At 42.4% G+C, this 17,873-nt stretch overlaps 1 protein-coding gene across 1 annotated transcript in view; it reads left to right on the top strand.

The window, feature by feature from the left end:
* The window catches only part of TTC29 (tetratricopeptide repeat domain 29), a 145,082-nt gene that overhangs the window by 33,321 nt on the left and 93,888 nt on the right, over positions 1 to 17,873 (top strand). The window contains exon 6 of the mRNA XM_045202209.2: positions 3,403 to 3,588. Within this exon, the coding sequence (XP_045058144.1) occupies positions 3,403 to 3,588 (186 nt within the window). The remainder of the gene's footprint in view (positions 1 to 3,402; positions 3,589 to 17,873) is intronic.

Genomic DNA, 17,873 nt, shown 5'->3' with positions numbered 1-17,873 from the left:
ATTCATCATATTCACTAAATGCTTTAAATAGAGGCTGTCATTTGAGTGGAATAAACATGAGCCGAAAACAACACTTTGTAAAATGTCATAACTATGAGAAGCTTCTCATAAGCATTTTGTAATTATAAATAAAGTGGTAATTAAGGTAGAAATCATTTTAATTTATACTTTTATTAAAGAAAAGTAAGTATACATATAAATAAAAAATGTTTCTCCAATTCCAAAAATAAAGAGTCCGAATTTCATAACAGTGAATGTCTTATACATGTGGTATAAGTTATGATAATAAACATTTTCTGTACTGAGTGGTGTATTATATATTCAGGGTAACCAAGGTTGCATTCGTTAAATGGAACAAAATTACCTCTTGCTCAATCACTCTTCTGTAGAGTTATCTTTTTCAAAATGCAGCAGCTTTTGCTTGTTTGAACTATTAAAATTACTGCAATAAATATTATTGGAAATACTTCAGTTGAAGGATATATAAACATTTGTATTTTTTAAAATTTTTACTTTTTTCACATTTACTAACACATAAACTTAATTGGGGGGAAATTGTTACTGGAGTCAGAACTGTCCCAGGAAATGGGTAGGGGTGCATTCACTCTTACTAACTTGAATTAATCCTAACTCTTAAAGCGCACACGCACACACTTTGTCTAGTCTATAGAAATCTGTTACTGGTACCTCGATACTCCATCGCATATGGTTTCGGACCTGAGACAGTTGCCCTGAAGGTGCAAATCTCCGAGCATCCTCATTTCTCCTCAATGGACACTGGAACGACCGGCACTCCAGAGTCACTGCAAAGTTCATCTCATCAAAGCTGTGGCACTCACAATAGTCGTCTCGGGTCAGTTCTGTCTCTTGAGAGTTACAGAGCAAGAACCTAGACTTATTTAATTATTTTACCAAACATCGTTTTCTGTTTTATAGGAAAGAAGTGTTTTAAGTCAGGTAGTCACTGCTTTTTGGATTATTTTCCATTGGTTAAAGTGTTTCTTTGTCCCTAGCAATATTTCTGGGTCCCATTGTTGTGAGTGACCTCTGTGCCATCTGTAACGTGATGATTAGGGCCTTGTGCCCCATGGGGCTAGAGAAGGGATGACAATAATGGTAATGGCAACTGAATCGATAGATACTTCAAACGTTATTTGCACTTGACTTTAAATTATTGTCAAGGGTTCAGCAGCATTTCTTTTTCTGACAACATTTACGTTAGATACTCAAGGTAGAGTCTACAAAAGCGTGATCCCACCGGATGTTTATAGGTTTTAGCAAAGCAAAACAAAAAATAATTGTCAGGTGAAGTTGGAGAAACACTATGTGAATTAACATTAACGTTAAGCAGGTTTGTTTATTGTGGACTTATCGGAGCCTTTAATATGCCGATGTTTATGGCGGTTCACTGAAAGAGGGAAATTACCAAGAGCAGTATCCAAATTTATTTCACCATGTGATCTCCTTTTTAGGTAGCATCATAAATACTGACCTAAATAATAAACCAACAATAAAATTGATTTTCATTTTATAAACATACCTGCTAACAACTCAAGGAGGGTGTAGAGTCTGCTTATAATGGAAAAGGTAAAGGCCATATTTTGGATTGCACAAAGATTAAAAACTTGAATATACTCCTTTATATTTAATACTCTGAAAAACTCCATTTTTCCATATAAAATAGCTTAACTAACAACTAGTCTTTAAATATGCAATCTTGATAGCTCATATAACTCATTCTAAAAAAAATAACAAAACTTCATTTATAAAATGTTAGAAATGTTTTCCTATTAAGATTTCATTACTGAAAAAGAAAAATTATTTCAGCACTGCATATATTCTTAAAAGCTCTTTATATAACTTTTTTAAATGACAGATATGAAATACTTTACTTCCAACCTTTAAAAAATAACTCCCTGATCACTCACCGTGACAAAGAACATAAAATATTACAAAACAGACTTTAGTGCCCTATTCACCTTAGGTCGAAGGTTCGGAATGGAAGATAAATTGCAGAAGAAGCCAGTTCTGAGATGAGAGTATTTGTTTTTTTTTAACTAAATAACTCAGGTTGTTCTCCGCTTTTCACCTATGCTGTTGCAGAATGGCTCTCCAGAACCCCCAGCTCCTTCAAAAACAGGGTGACAGGGAGAATTCTTTTTATTTTACTTTAAATCTTAATTTCCTATGGAATTAGGAAGCAATATATGAAAAAGAATGACATAGGTTTCAGAAATTTCTTTTCATACTTTGAAGTGACTTGTGTACAGTTTTTCAAAGCTACCCTGTGTTGTCATCAGCCTAACTTCAATTTTTCTAAGCGTTTCCATTTTAATCTCACAACAATGGTAGTGGGCAATGTATAAACATTTTTCATAATTATAATCTTTTCAGGAGTGTATCAGTGAATAATAATGGCTGTTATGAAAAAATCCTTGGGAAGGTAATCCAGAGGCTACCACATACTCACAACTGTGCTCTCAGCACAAATGCGAAAAGACATAAGGATTACGAATTTGTTCCCATTCACCAATAGAATGGACTTTACAAGACTGAGACGCAGGTCCTTAGCACACGGTGTGTTTGTTCAAGTTTATGATTGAGGGCAGTGGGATTCATTAGACTGATTCACAGTGTATTAGTACACTTTGTTGGTACGAATAGGTCAGATGCCACTTCAGGGGAAAGGGGGAGCTTTAACACACTAACAACTAATAAACTAATAACTGTCTGAGTAAAGGGATGACTAGTACTAATGAATTTGCAGCAGAAAAAGGTGCTCATAGCACATGAGCATAGAAATCCACTCTTTCTTGACATTGCTAGTAAGTTGTGTGGCTGGAAACGTTGCTAGGGAGTGCACGCAGCCTGTGGACCTCCCTCAATGTCTGGTAAGCCTCGTGACTGTTTTGCTTCTGAGTGGAAAGCCTTGCTATTTTCACATTCTGTCCACTTTCTTCATTTGCACTACCTTTTCGCCATAGTTAAGAAACATCGCTTTCTCTGGAATCTCCACATACTTTTTAATTGTTCAATGGGAAAAGTATTTGTCAATAACCACATACTCATTTCTTTTGAAAGCACAGAGCACATTGCTAGTAGATACTATTGTCTTTTGTCTCATATAAAGTCCAGTGCTCCAACCAAAGAGTATGTCCATTTCTAACGTGTTCTAAGTTTTTGGAAAGATTTTTTGTTGCTTTCCTCATGGGCTCATTCTTTAATTAATGTAGCTATTTTAATAGTTAATACACATTAACTTTCGCATTTTGATTTTAAAATAGTTAATCATGTTTCAAGGACAAATAGAAAATCAACGTCAGGATATTGGTTTGCCATGTGAAGGGATGTGTCATGAGACATTTTTCTAATTCAGCGCATGATATTTTTCTCTCTTTGAAGGATACTTTGAGGACGTCTATAATAACTTGTATGCGCTGGCCTGTTACTTCAATAATTCTGAAGACAAGTGGGTAAGGAACCACTTCTATGAGCGATGTTTTCAGATTGCCCAACTGATCAAAGTTGACGGCGGGAAGAAAGAAGCCGAGGCGCACGGGCACATGGGACTCCTCTTCGAGGAAGACGGTGAGTGGCCCTTTGCCTGGCTGTCTTGGGCACCTGGAAGGGTCAGAGTGCAGGCAAGCAGAAAGCACCTGGGGGTTGCGGAAAAGACCCGAGGCTTTGGTATGAAAATGTAAGTTACTGAGATGAAGAAGCCAAGGGGTGTGACTTCTGGACTCACGTTCAGTGCTGCTCCCGTCCCACCTCTGCGCAAGCATCAGCCTGGAGCCCCGCGCAGCACCGCAGAGAGAAAGCACCTTCCCTGGGCCCTCTGCACCCGCATTCACATACACGCTGCACCGTTTGAACTGTTTGCCTTTCTTAGGGCCCTCTGTGTTCACTTTAACTTGATTTCTTATGCACGAAAATAGGGGAGAAAAGGAACACTGTGTGATTTCCTGAGTGCCCATGTCCCCCACATAAAAACCAAAAAATTCTGTATAACTCAGATACGGCCCCATTGTGATTTTATAATACTTCGTGAAAGAAATGTTCCTTTAAAATAACTTAATCACTGATAATGTTATCTTAAGAGAAGCCAAAGTCTAAAACAACAAAAAAATCACCAGAAACATATTGTGTATGGAGGTTTAATAAGGGTGGCGTGTAGAAATTGAAGAATTAAAGTTATTCATGTAAGGATAGTGGGTAGAATATACATACAAAGACAAAAATATAATATTTTATCATGACTAATCCTATTTCTTTATTCAAAAAGTTATCTCAATTTCCACAAAAGTTTTGACTGCGCCAGAACAATTAAATTAGAAAACCGGTAGTGTTTTGTGGCTAGGGCTGCATAGGACTTCGAGAAAGGGGAAGAAGAGGGTGCATCACGAAATTGCACGTTGTAATCTATAATAGGTGCTAGAACATGGCAGATGGCCTGGGTCATCTCAAATGGTGGGTACAGGAAGGAGCAGAAAAGTTTTAAAAAATTACAGAAAAGTGAGCGCTTATGCAGATTAGATTCGAGGAAGGAATGATGGAATCAGTAGGGGTGGGTGGGGGACTGGAAGATAGCTATAATTTAGGTAGGTAAAGAAACAGGAATATATTCTGTAAGAGGGAATTATGTAGACTAGAGGATTGGAGGAACCAATAGGAGGAGCAAATTGTTTAAAGTGGAAAATATATTTTTTGCACATCGACGGGACCGAAGAGTGCAAAAGCCAACCAGGGACGTGCCAGCATGCGGAGTCTGGGCCCGAGTTTCTGTACATTCCAGGAAGGGAAAGGAGTGTGACGTAATGCTTGTCTGGCAGTGACACAGCCAATGGGAGGAGGAAAAAGAGGAAGAGGGGACGGTTAGGAAGCTGCTGCACTAACTGAGCCCTGAAGGAACTGTCAAAGAGTATTTGAGAGAATGCGTTTAAGCATGTCCACTGCAGTATGGTTTATATCTCAAAGCAGTGTTAAATATAGTAAGCAACAGCTTTGCAACAGAGTTCTGTGCAGTCATGGAATGACAAATTAGAGCGAAATTCATTCATCCGTCCATTCAACCAGTGTTTGTTTAGAACCTGGTGCCCAGGGATAAAACAGTAAACAAGGCAGACAAGTCCTTGCCCTCATCGTGCTTACACTCTACTGGGACAAACGGGCCTTAACCACTAATAGTACGTTGAGTAGTGGTAAGTGTGATATGGTAAAAAATAAAACAGGGCAGAGGGGTACATAGGGTTGCTACCTTATATAGGGTGTTTACCTGTTAGAAGGTGGGACATGAATGAAGTGTGGGAGTGGGCCTTGTGCAAGTCTGGAGGAAAAGTCCTACAGAGAGGACATTGTAAGTGCAAAGGCAAGTGCGTGCTGAGCCGGAAGGCCCGTGTGTCTGGAGCCCAGTGAGTAAGGTAGGAACTGGAAAGAGAGGAGCTAAGGTTAGACCAGGAGACTCGTGATCACACTGGTGCTTTCAGGACAAGGTGGGGACTTTGGATTTTATTCTAAATTGATAGGAAACTCCAAAGATGTATCAACTTGAGAAAATGCCCGTGATACATTAATTGGAAAAATAAGACACAAGTGCAATATAAAATATAGTTGTGTTTGATATGTACCACACACCGCGTTAACAGTGGTTATGTTTGAATGTGAGGATCATGGATGATTATAAAATTATGCGCTAAAGAGAGGTTACTTATCATAATTTGAGAAGTTACTTTTTTACCTATTAGCCTATTGTTAAAAATAGAGTTTTGTTTTTAAATTTGTAAAAATGGAATAAGTCCTTGCTTAAATAAAATTCTTGCTTAAGCTTTTCAAAATAACCATTCTTATTTCATAGGTGACATAAATACTTTTTTAAGCTTTTAAAAAGTATCTTCACTTTAAGAAAGAGGACACTGAGGCATGGAGAGGTTAAACTGGGTAGTGGTGGAGCTGGTTTTAACTCGTCAGCTAGCTTCAGAGCCTGCGCAGTAGCCTCTGCTCTATGCAAACAAAGAATTGCTTTACTTTTATGATGAGCCAATTATAAAAATCCCTGAAAATTATGTACTGAAATATAACTTAGTACTTTTTGTTCTCTACTATAGGAAACCCCTAATTGAATAAAATAAATCTTTTTTATTTTCTTTTTATAAGTTAAGCCATCCAATTCTTTCACTTATGATAACAACTCCTATATAATCAAACTGTCAATTACTGGTCCCAAAAGAGAAGTTAACAAAAGAAAGAAGAAATAATATCAGAAAATAAGGACTAAGAAGTCAGGGGTGCACTGATGAAAATTTAGAGGCGTGGTCCCAGTAAAATTCAGATAGCTAGCAATGAGTATACTCTAAATTTTTCTAAAAGTTTTATTTCTCATTTTTAATATTTGGTTTGATTTCTTAAATTTCTTTTACTGTAGTAAAAAAAGTATATAGTAAAATTTTCCACCTTAACTGTTTCTAACTGCATAGTTTCGTGGTCCTAAGTAGATTCATATTGCTGGACCACCAGTCTTCAGAACTATTTCATCTTGCAAAGGTGAAAGGCAATACTTATGAAACAACAACTGTTTTTTTGTTCTGATTTTAAAAAAAGATCTCGCGGTGTATTTCTATTGGAGGATTTATTCATTGCTTCATTCATTCATCCATCCATCCATCTATTTACTCGTTAAAAAATATCAGAGTGCCTACTAATTTTCTGATTGATAACCATGGCGCCACATCGCCCACATCATTTCAGTGGCTGGGAGAGCGGATGGGTTTGGGAAGTGCGATCAGGACAGGGCTGCTGTGGAGAGGTCCTTAGCTCGCTCACATTTAGATGCCCCTATATAGCACAGTAAAATGCGCCCTTATTCCACAGTAAATAGAACGTCGTAACTATGAAACTATGTTTAAGTGAGGCTGTGCTGTTTTGTTTTGCAACTACTGTTTGTCAGATTTAAATCTCTTTTCTATGGCCTTAATCAGTTCATAGGCCCGGGAGCCATGCTTTTATTGCCTGATGGATGAAGTGACTGATTTGGTGTTGATGAGAATTCTAGAGATTGCCTTTGAGTGTTTGATGTATGTACCTAGCAACGGAGGGAATTATCTGTGTAGCTTTTATAATCTGGGGTAGGATTTTCTTGAGGATGGTAAGCTAGGACCGTCAAGAATATGTGGCTGGAGTGGAATGGGGACTCACCTGGCTGTAGGATTCCCCCTGAGGTGACGGTGCTGTAGCTTCCGCACATCTGATCTGATTGGTCTAGACAAGCTAATGGAGACCCCACAGCAACAGCTAGGTGGCAGCTGTGCTCAGGAGCAGGTGGCAGCATCCTGATTCCAGGGGTGCCCATTCAGGTTAAAGCAGGATACCAGCCGGCAGATGGCAAAGGCAGGTTGTCAGGGCCCAACTGAGCAGGCTGTGGTCCAGGGCAAGGCTCCAGCACCCTGAGGGAACTATGGAGCAAATGAACTTGAGCAGAAGCCACACTCTCAGGGACTGGGCACCTGAGTGCAGCCGGGGCCAATGTTCAGCCCACTGGCACATATGTGCCCAGAGCCTCACTCCGAGCCCCCTGGCCAGAGTCAAGCATAGCAGACAGGTTCTACTCCCCACTTCTGTTAGAGACGGGGTCTCCTGTACAACGTGGCCTGGTTGCTGTTGACTCAAGGGCCAGCAGTCTTGTTCTTCGGGTCAAATATTTTGATGGGGTGGGTGGCAGACACGGTGTAGTCATGGACCCACAAACACTTGTAGCAAAGCAGTGGCTATATCTTCAGTCACGGTTGTGAACTATTTGTAAGGACTGTATCATACAAACAGGATAAATGGTCATTGGAGAAAGCTCCCAGACACTACATCAGTAGGAGCTGTGCCCATTCAGAGGTCTAGCAGGGCCAGATGTCAGACCCCTGGAGAGAGAGGGCTTTTTAAAAGACATGACTGGGGAAGCACCAGCTCCTCACCTGGTGTGATCTGGGGCCATGGCAATAATAACACGAAGATGTGTCAGAACCTTAACTTCAGTCCCTTCCTGCCAGGTCAGCGTTCGTGGTTGGGTGCAGCACCAACCCCTCCCCTGGCGTGATCAAGGGCCTGGGGTCCAAGCCTTGCAGCTTTATTGAGGGCTGGTAAACTAGTACACTATTGACCACATCAGCATTTATGGGTGAGCGACTATCAGAACCTTTCCTTCTTCCCCTTCCAATGAGTTAGAATCTGGCTCAAAACCTTGCTTTTGATCAAATTAATGGATTTAGTGCTAAGCACTAGCTGGTTTCCATGGAGCACTGCAGAAAGCCAGTCCCTTTTCTGGGAGGCCAGCCTGGAGGGCCATCAGTCTTGGACAAGTTAACCCTTAATTTCTGTCAGCTCTTTGTCCTGTCACTCCTGCCCCGCTTCTAATGGGTGGCATCTCAGTACTCTTTCTCAGCTGGAAGCAACCTATTCTACTTCAATCCATGCAAGCTTCAAGTCTAGACTTGCCTGTGGGACATCAGGAGGACAATTAGAAATAGATGTTGGCTGACAGCCCCAGGATGCTGAGCATGCTCACTGAAGGCAGGTGGGGGAAGACCATTGTAGGAACAGCTTAGGGAATGCACATATCAATCAGTTCAGAAAGCCAGTATCTGTGACTTTAGCACAGGGATCGATTTAAAGCTCACCGGGATCTACAGCATTGATTCTAAGTTCTCCCAAAGACTGAAGAAAGGCAGAATTGTCCTGGTTAGCTCGCTCAGTTCAGGTCTTAGAATGATTGTTGATATGGATGCTCCTAGATAGTCTATCTCAGTGTGGTTTGCCAGGGCTCAGAGAGCACCAGCAGCAGGGCAGTGTCGTGAAGACACACTGGAACGACTCTCAGTCACTAACTGGCCATCCCGAAGGCTGACCGCAACACCACCAGCAGACTCTTCCCTCTCCAGGGTTGGTCTTTAACCTATCTCCAGTCCCCTGCCTTGCTTCCAGAAGGCCTGGTGTGGGCCTGGATGGACACCCAGTTTGCTGGGACAGCTGCCATGCTAACAAGGTAATTGGTCAGCAGCACTCACAGCAGGCCTGCGGGAGTGGCACTGCTTTGAGACAACTTCCAGAGACAGGAGCAGAAGCAGGTGTGTTGGTCTCCCACTGCTCCTTCATTGGATGCTGTGTGTTCAGGGAAGAATCGTCCAATTCCTGGTGTGATGGGGGCCAGACAGAATAGCAGTGTGACATGGCAGAGCCTTGATACCAGCCATGTCCTGCCAGCTCAGCATTCATGCTCAGGTGGCACAGCTCGCCCCGCCCCCAGGCAGGATCAGCAGAGGGGCAGGAGGGAGAGGCTTGGGGCCTGTGCTCTCTGCCTGTGGTTGCAGCTATGGATGGAGCACACAAAGAGCGAAATTTGCCACCCCGGCATTCAGAGTCCGGAGAGCACCTGCCTCTCCTGTGTCAGGAGGGAGGGACTGGGGGCTAAGCCTTACAATAGGTCACGATTGATTTCCTCAAAAGCACTGTGCCAACTCGTTTCCTTGGAACCTTCTTAGAGACTCTTATATTCCAGAATACCAGCCTACATGGGACCAGTGCTGGACAAGTTAACCCTTACCTCTTAAGTCTTTAAATTCTGCATAAAGAAGGCTGTTAACATAAAGCGATTATGGACACCTTTAAGAGCTAGGACAAAGCAAGGACCATGAGCAAGACTCTAAGCTATAAAAGAAGCTCTACTCCCAAAGACTACATATTTTCAAGAATGGACCAAAGTAGAAGAGAACCAGTGAGTTAAAGTAAGACAGGATCAAACCTCAGTGCTGGAAGAATTCCTGCTAGATACTGCAGTTAAGTGAGGTGCTGTTCCCATAACTGTCCCCCAACTCTAAGAAGAAGCAGGGGATTCTACCAGCTCTGCAGAGCCACGGGCAGACTATCCACTCTGCTTGCCGTTAAATACCAGGACTAAGCAGACTGCTTCTAATTGAGGGGTGTAGGAAATGCAAGGAAAACAAAGCACTCGTCTTGCAACAGCTTCCGCAGTGACTGAGTCAGCTGCTCCAAGCCCCAGCCCTGCCCCTGTGTGTGAAGGGAATGGTGTTTTTCATGTTCAGCCATCTGGGCATTAGGCCGGTTGGAGGCACAGTTATTTTTTCAAATGAAGGTCTCCTGCAGTGAAGCCACTTAGGACTGTGCTCATACACAGCCTGATCCTTCTGCCCTGTCCCCTCTGCCTTGACCTCAGACCTGCCATGTGCTTGGGCTCCCACAGAAACCTCACTGGAACTATGTGTGTGATTCCAGGCCAGTCTTTGCGGGTGGAGGAAGCCTTTCCAGCCAGCCCACAGACTCCCACCGGGGGCCACACGTGTGGCCCTGTTTCCCTTTGCTTCTCCGAGGTTGGCGCCGACAGCTCTTAGGAGCCTCCCTGCCCAGACGAGGATGACTGTCGTACTCAGTGCTGGTACTTTCTGTTTACTCATTTCAGAGAGAATTCCCTGTCACATTTGTTAAGGGTTGAATTGTGGGCCCCAAATAGATGTCGAATTCTTAATCTCCAAAACCCGTCAAGTCACCTTATTGAAACAGGGTCTTTGCAGAGGATCAAGGGAAGACGCAGTCACCAGTGTGAGCCCTAATGCAAAATGACTGGTGTCCTCACAACGATGGGGGAAATTCGGCAGAGAGGCAGAGATGTACAGAGGGGAGAGTGAAATGAAGGCGTAGGGAAAACACCATCCACAAGCCCAGGAACACGTGAAGCTGCCAAAACCCAGGAGGGGCGCCCTGAACAGGTTCTCCCCCACAGCCCTCAGAAGGAGCCACCCCAGCCAGCCAACCTCTTGATTTCAGATTTCCAGCCTCTAGCACTGAGAGAGAGTGAACTCTGCTATTTAAGCCACCCAGAAGTACTTTGCAGTGGCAGCCCCAGGAAACTAACCCGACGTTCCATATGGTGTCAGTAATCTCCCTTCACTTAAAAGGAAATACTCTGTCGGGGGCAGAGGGAAATCCAATAATAGTAGAGTGCTGGGGCCGGACGCGTGAAGAACGTGTGGTCCTTCATTTGAAAGTCTGACAGAGAAAACATTTGTGGTAGTGTGGTGATCCATCGTATACTATCTAAAATAATATAAGGACATATTAAAAACTCCCAATATCTCCTATAAATAATCTTTTCTTAGAGTTTTGGCTTTTTACCTTATTTTCTATTCCATTATAAACATGACTTCATTTGGTGAATAGTTTAATTCTTTGACGTTTTAAATGAAGTTTATCATCACGATATTCAACTCTCAAAAAAAAAAAAGGTTAAAATACAGTAATACCATAAAAGATTTTAATATCATCAAAGATGCTACATCAAAATTAATAGAAATTTCATGGCAATTTCTTACTTGTCATGGAATAATGTTTGCCAGTTTATTAGAAAAACAGCCTTAATAACTAAAAGAAATGCAAAGGATATATCAGTTTTTAGTATGGTATTTTATTTTCTTTCATTTTATTAAAAATTAATAGAGATGTAAGCGCTGTTGAGAGGATTTAAAGCCCATCAAATACACGCCATCTCATCTCCACCGAGGCGGCCCCTGGAGAAGCGCGTAGCTGCAGAGGCATGAAGGGAGGCACACCTGGCCTTGAGCGCCCCTTCGCTCTGCTAGGGCTGATGACCTGTGCATGCGCTGTTTTTTAGTTGGAAAAAATCTAGGTAATTTTTAAAAATCCATTGAATTCAAAAGTATAGGAATGCACAGTTTCAATAGTTGGTAAGAAATTATAGTGGTGATTTAAGAACCATTACAGATTGAATCCTATTATTAGTGAAGTAGAAAAGTGGGGGGAGATCTGAATTGCTAATTGGTTTTCAGGTAGGAAGGGATGCCCAAATCTATAGGAGTGTTATATGTATGGGACAAAATCTTTAAATAAAGATAAAACCTGGAAACCTGCAAATTCATACAGAAGGATTAAGTTAGTGACAGCTGATAGACGCTGAATTACTGTCTTGGGTTAGACACTCACCACGTCACTGGAGCATCAGGCGACAGAGGAAGTCTTGCAGAGGAAAAATATGAGATAGGGCAGTAAACTTGGATTCTCTTGACAGAGCCATTTGCTAGTTAACCGTGTGGATCTGGGCCAGTCTGTCATCGCCCGTGGAGCTCTCTTTCCTCGGCTCTGAAGTGGGGGAGGGCGAGCACGGGCTTGGGGCTCTTGGTTCCCCTGCAGCTCTGGTTTCCACGGCTGCTGGAATGGCTTTTGGAATATCAGTCTTTGAAAACTCTGTCAACTTCTTTACTTATTAGGGAGAGGAAAATGTCAGCTTGTAAAAAGCAGAGATGGAGCCCAAAATTAACCTTTTTGTACCACTCTTCATTATTTAAAGAAAAATCAGTTCTAGCTGTTCGGAGAATTATTTTGACGAGTAAATAAGTGGAATGCCTGGTGTTCCGCTTTGGCACGTATGGCGTGCAGACGTCAATGCTGTCCCCTGTTTTCGCATTTTCTCCCTCCTAGGGTGTGCCTGTCACTTGAACTATCAGGTCCACAGGCAGTGGTTGCAGTGAGTTCCCAGTTAAAATTGGAGAGAGTCCTCAGGGAGGCCAACAATGGGAGTGAGAAGCTCACCTCCTCCAGCCGAGGCCGCGGCTCTTCTTCCCCTTGCTGTCTCCCTTCATCTCCCCATGCTTCCTTTGAGCTCCGACATTCCACCTCCATCCTCTGATCTGCTGCCCCGCTGTCCCTGCCTGCATGTGCTCCCTGTAGGTGTACAGAGAGGGTGCAAATCTACCGCAAGGCAATTTAGGAAAACCTCTTTTAAAATTACTCTTCTTTGGCTTGTGTGTGTGTTTTATTAAAAAGCAAAAACCACCTGCTCTACTTTCATTGAAGATTTTCATATCTCTTCATTCAGAACATTAAGCACACATGGAGAGGCAGGCCTTGCTCTATAAATAACTTCCCTGTTGCTGTTCCAGGTGCTGAGATCACTTGTGTGTACACAGCAGGTACATATTCTCTCAGTCCCCGGAGCTCAAAGGCTTTTTCCGCCCATTCCTGTTGTTCCACTTGGGTGCTGGGCTCCTGCATATGCTTTGAAGGGTAGTAGCTTGGACAGAGAATAGAAGAAGATTTTTCACAAGTTTTTGTAATTCGTAAAAGCTGATGATGTTCAAGAAGAGATGCTATAAAGGTGGCACTAAAGGTCAAGAAAAACTCCTTTCTATGGAGTAACAGGTGGTTGTGGATTTAGTAAACTGTGAAATACTACTCAGTTGTTTATAACTGATGGGAACTATTGCTGTTCCATTCTTTTAGGTGAATGAATTTTAGAGCCATTATTAGATCTTAGAAGCCATCAAGTTCAGATCCTAATTTACTAGATGAGAAAGCTGACACACAATGATTAAACACTTTGCCACAGCCACATAATTAATCTATCTTCCTCCCTCCCTCCGTTCCTTCCTCCCTTCCTCCCTCCCTCCCTCCCTCCCTCCCTCCCTCCCTCCCTCCCTCCCTCCCTCCTTCCTTCCTTCCTTCCTTCCTTCCTTCCTTCCTTCCTTCCTTCCTTCCTTCCTTCCTTCCTTCCACAGAGAGAGGAAGGAGGGAGAAAGAGAGGGAGAGAAACATCGATGTGAGAGAGAAACACTGATCGGTGGCCTCTCGCAGGGACCCTGACTGGGGACTGAACCCACACCCTAGGCATGTGCCCAGGCATGTGACCTCACCAGGAACTGAAACAGTGACCTTTTGCTTTGCAGGATGATGCCCAACCAACTGAGCCACACCAGTCAGGGCCCACATAGTTTCTTAGCAGCACATGCAAGATTTGACCCAGAGCTCCATTCCCCAGTCAGCTCACTGTTCTGTCTCAGTGTCACACTCAACACAAATACACACAAACTATCTCAGTGCTGCGTGGTGCTTTGCGCTGATTTGACAGCACCGTTTGGATGAACTTAAACCGAACCAGAGTATCTACGATGCGCAATGGCGGCCACACGTGGGTGGATTACGTGATACACACAGTGCTTTTCCTGGTGCACGACATCAGTGATCTTGTGCCCCATCTCAGATTGGCAGCACATAGGACTCTGAGAGGCTAAATGACAGCTAAAGCATGCCAGTGCCAAGACTGGGCCCTGTGTCTCTGGACATGAGGCTCAGTGTTCTCTGCACTACATGCCTACCCAAGGGTCCGCTCAACAGAGACCTCCACGGAGTGGACTTTGGGGTTTGCTTATTCTTATTAAAATTATAACTTAAAAGGTTCTGATATAAAACCAACCCTGACAAAATCATAAATTAAAATATTGTACCTCCTTTTTTATGTCCTCTGCCATTTGCCAGCTTGTCCAGCCATCTTCCTTCATGGTCCTTTCCCCAGCCTTCCTTTGCCCTCTGCCCCGAGGTTCCCATGTGGGTTCAGTGAGAATCTCTTCCCATCAGTGGGTGCTGTGACCTGACCTCCCCATGATCTTCACTACCATTTGGCTTCTCCAGATTGTACATAATGGAGAGGATGGTTCTGTAAGGAAACTAGATCCATAAAGGTAACACAGTATGGGGCTGCTAGTATACATTTTCACATTTCCTAAGGTGCTTCTGGCTAGATTGGCATTAGGAACTGATCATTTTATATTTGAATAAAAGCAAATTCAATATTTGAAAGTTTTTTTCATAAACTAAGTAAATTAGCATTGCTTTCTCTATATAAGTTAATTGTCACTTTTTGGGGTCTGTCAGTTTATTCTCCGTCTACCAAATGTCCTTGTTCATCAGGCCTTATAATATTTAATCAAGAGATCCTTTTAAAGTATTGATAGCCACAAGAAAATTATTCTATGTTTGATCTGCGTTAAAGAATCAAAGTCCGAGATCTCTGAATGGAACTTAGAATAAAGATGTAATTAGGTTACATCCCTAAAGTCTGATATATCTTTAAACAAGACTGCAAATGAAACTTTATTAGAGCTTCAAATGAATTATTTCATTGCCTTTTTTTAAAAAAATTCATTTTCTTCCCCTTTTCTTTCATGTCTGTTACTGACAGAGATGCTTGTATTTTATCTGTCTTTTTCAGGGTGTTTTAATTATTTACTGCTTAACGAGCAGTGCAGGGAGGAAGCCTCATTCAGAGGGGCCTGCTCTGCAGCAGGCTTCTCTTTCTCCAAAACTCTGCGAGCAGGTCTGGGATAGCTGCGCCAAGCCCGCAGCTCTCGCCACTCCGAATACGCTGCTCTGGAGGCAGGCTTCCCCCGATGCTCTGGGAAGAGGCGCCGCCCCAGAGGGTCCCGCCAGACGTGCCTCTGACCTGCAGTGAGAGGGGTTGGATGGAAGCTGGGTGAAGTGTACCGTGTCAAACTAATGCCTCCTACGGCACATAATTTGAATAAGTGATGATGTCCCGTGCTGTTGAGGTGTTAAAGCATTCCACAATAACAGGCCCATCCAGATTCGCTCCAAAGAGCAAACCTGGACAAGTCATAGATAACATGGCATGTGAAGTCACTGACTGTGCTCGAAGTGCCGGACACTCCGCGGGGTGCCAACGCGGTGGATGTCATACCCCTCGTGCCCACAGCCCAAAGTTGGCATTCTTGTCCTCATCCCGAGCCCTTCAAAAAAGGGGATGAATGGTCCAATTAGATCATGTTGTTGACGTTCAAACTGTGGTCTCTGCCTTTAAGTCAAACTCTGGACACAGTATCTAAACCAGGATCACCATCAGGAAGTAAAGCCCCGTGGTCTGTGGGCATCAGCTCTGCCACCTGCTTGGTATGGGAATTTAGGCAAGAGAACGCCTAGGGCTTGTCCTCCTCCTCTCTTAAATGCAGGTACTGACAGATGGGCGCAGCAGCTTCTGTCCTGCTTGGTGCGTGATACGTGCTCAACTAACATTATTTTCTCCCCCCACACTCACCTTAATAGATTATTGGCAGTTCGTTAGGTTTCGTCATACCCCAAACAGCACATGCTTGTGTTCGATCAAAACCAGCACGGATAGGAGAAAAGTTAACACTCTCCTCGCTCACCTCCAGCTTCCATAAGTTAATCAGGACTCATACTTTGGTATATACACTCCCATGCCTTTCTCTTTGCTCATGTAAACATATACACGTAATCAGTATGTTTATTGAAAATCTTAAGCACTATGTAATTCAAACAAGAATTATGTGATTAATTCCAGAGCAATATAAATTCATTAGCTGATCTAACGCCAATATTGACTTTATTTCTCTTCAGACTTTTTTATGCTTGTCAACACCTTTAACTTAGTATTTTAAGATGAGGTGACTAAGTTGATTGTATAAAACAAGTGAATAAACCAATTTTAAATGTCTCATCAAAAAATAAAAAGAAAAAAATAAAAAGAAAAAAAAAAGAGGTGAAAACCAGTAAAGTAAAACAATTTACTATTTGAGGGTAATAATAAACTCTATGGGCTCTGCAAAGGTTTAATGGCTAGTGTTAATTTCCTGTTTATACATTACACAAATGTTTAAAACACAAATGTTTTAAAAAATTGAGTACCCTTGATACTTCCAATTATGAACATTTAAGAGTGAAGCTATTTAATGCTTCATTCTTAGAAATTACAAAACTTGGATAGAAACCACCTGACCAAAGTTTATTGGAACATAGATCAGTCCAGGTTTCCACCACTGACCGCAATTCAGCTATCCGAAATCACAGACAAGAGCAATTAATAGTTCCCACAGAATACTGTAGGGATCCAAGCAAACCTTCTGGATTTTACTTATGTTCACATTGGTTTCAGGTGCACAGCATAGTGATCAGACAATCATGCAGTTTACAAAGTGTCCCCCTCGATATTGTCAGTACCTACCTGGCACCGTGCTCATAGTTACTACAATACTATTGGCTATATTCTTTTACATAGGGACTTTACATCCGTGACTATTTTTGTAACCACCAATGTGTACTTCTTAGTCTGTTCGCCTCTTTCACCCAGTCCCCCAACCCTCCACCGGTCTACAAATCTTCTGTATTTTAAAGATCAACTTACTAGCATTGCTAACAACAGTAATAAATATCCTTTGGTGAGATTCTCCCACATCTGTCTTCCCAGGATCCTTTTTGTTGTCTGGCTTCGTGGCCTGCACGCTTTCACAGGGGTGTGGTAGCATTCCTATAAGGTCCATCTGAAGCCTTTGCTCAGAATGCTAAGGAAAGAATTTCATTTTCTAAATAGCATCTGAAATTTCTTCTAAGTATCCCAAAGTAGCTACAAAAGTTATGGGCACATTTTCCTCCTGGTTTATTAGGGATGCTATTGAGCTACAGAACAAAATCTGCGTTTCCCAGCGTTCCAGTTTTGATGCTGTGCAGTTGGTCGTAATACAGAGCAAATCTCCTCTGACAAGAGAGAAACCCTTGAAAGTGATAGTTTCCACTGGGAAGTGTGGCAGACTCTTAACCGTTTCTGCATGCATGGTGCTGTTAAAATTATCCCAGTTGAATGTAAAAACCTAAAGATAATATAAAATGTCCGCGTCGTCAGACTGAAATGGAAAGCAGTGTCTTTTGTTTTTACAAAAGGGCAATCACATCTTTCCCTTTCTGCTACTATTCAATATTGCTTCTAGCAGGCTTTGGGTCTACATTGTGCAGAACAGTAACGTACCACCAAAGATGTCCAGGAGCTCCAGATTAAAATGTAATGTAATATACATAAAGCTTTATTGTTCCTTTAGGTTACTGTTTAAACTAAAGCGGAACATTTCCCTAAATTCCTCAACAAATGTGCACAATTTAAAACTAAATATGCTTAAGACTTGTAGGAGTGCTGCTGATGAAATAGGCCTTATGGACCCGTCGAATTATTGTCATGCAGTTGTTTCTGTGGCATTATTTTTCCTGGCAAATGTACAAGTTGATAG

This window comes from Desmodus rotundus, chromosome 9, assembly GCF_022682495.2.
Source record: "Desmodus rotundus isolate HL8 chromosome 9, HLdesRot8A.1, whole genome shotgun sequence".
Lineage (NCBI taxonomy): Eukaryota > Metazoa > Chordata > Mammalia > Chiroptera > Phyllostomidae > Desmodus > Desmodus rotundus.
Note: the sequence above shows the minus strand (reverse complement) of the source record. Positions and strands in the feature narration are given on the sequence as shown.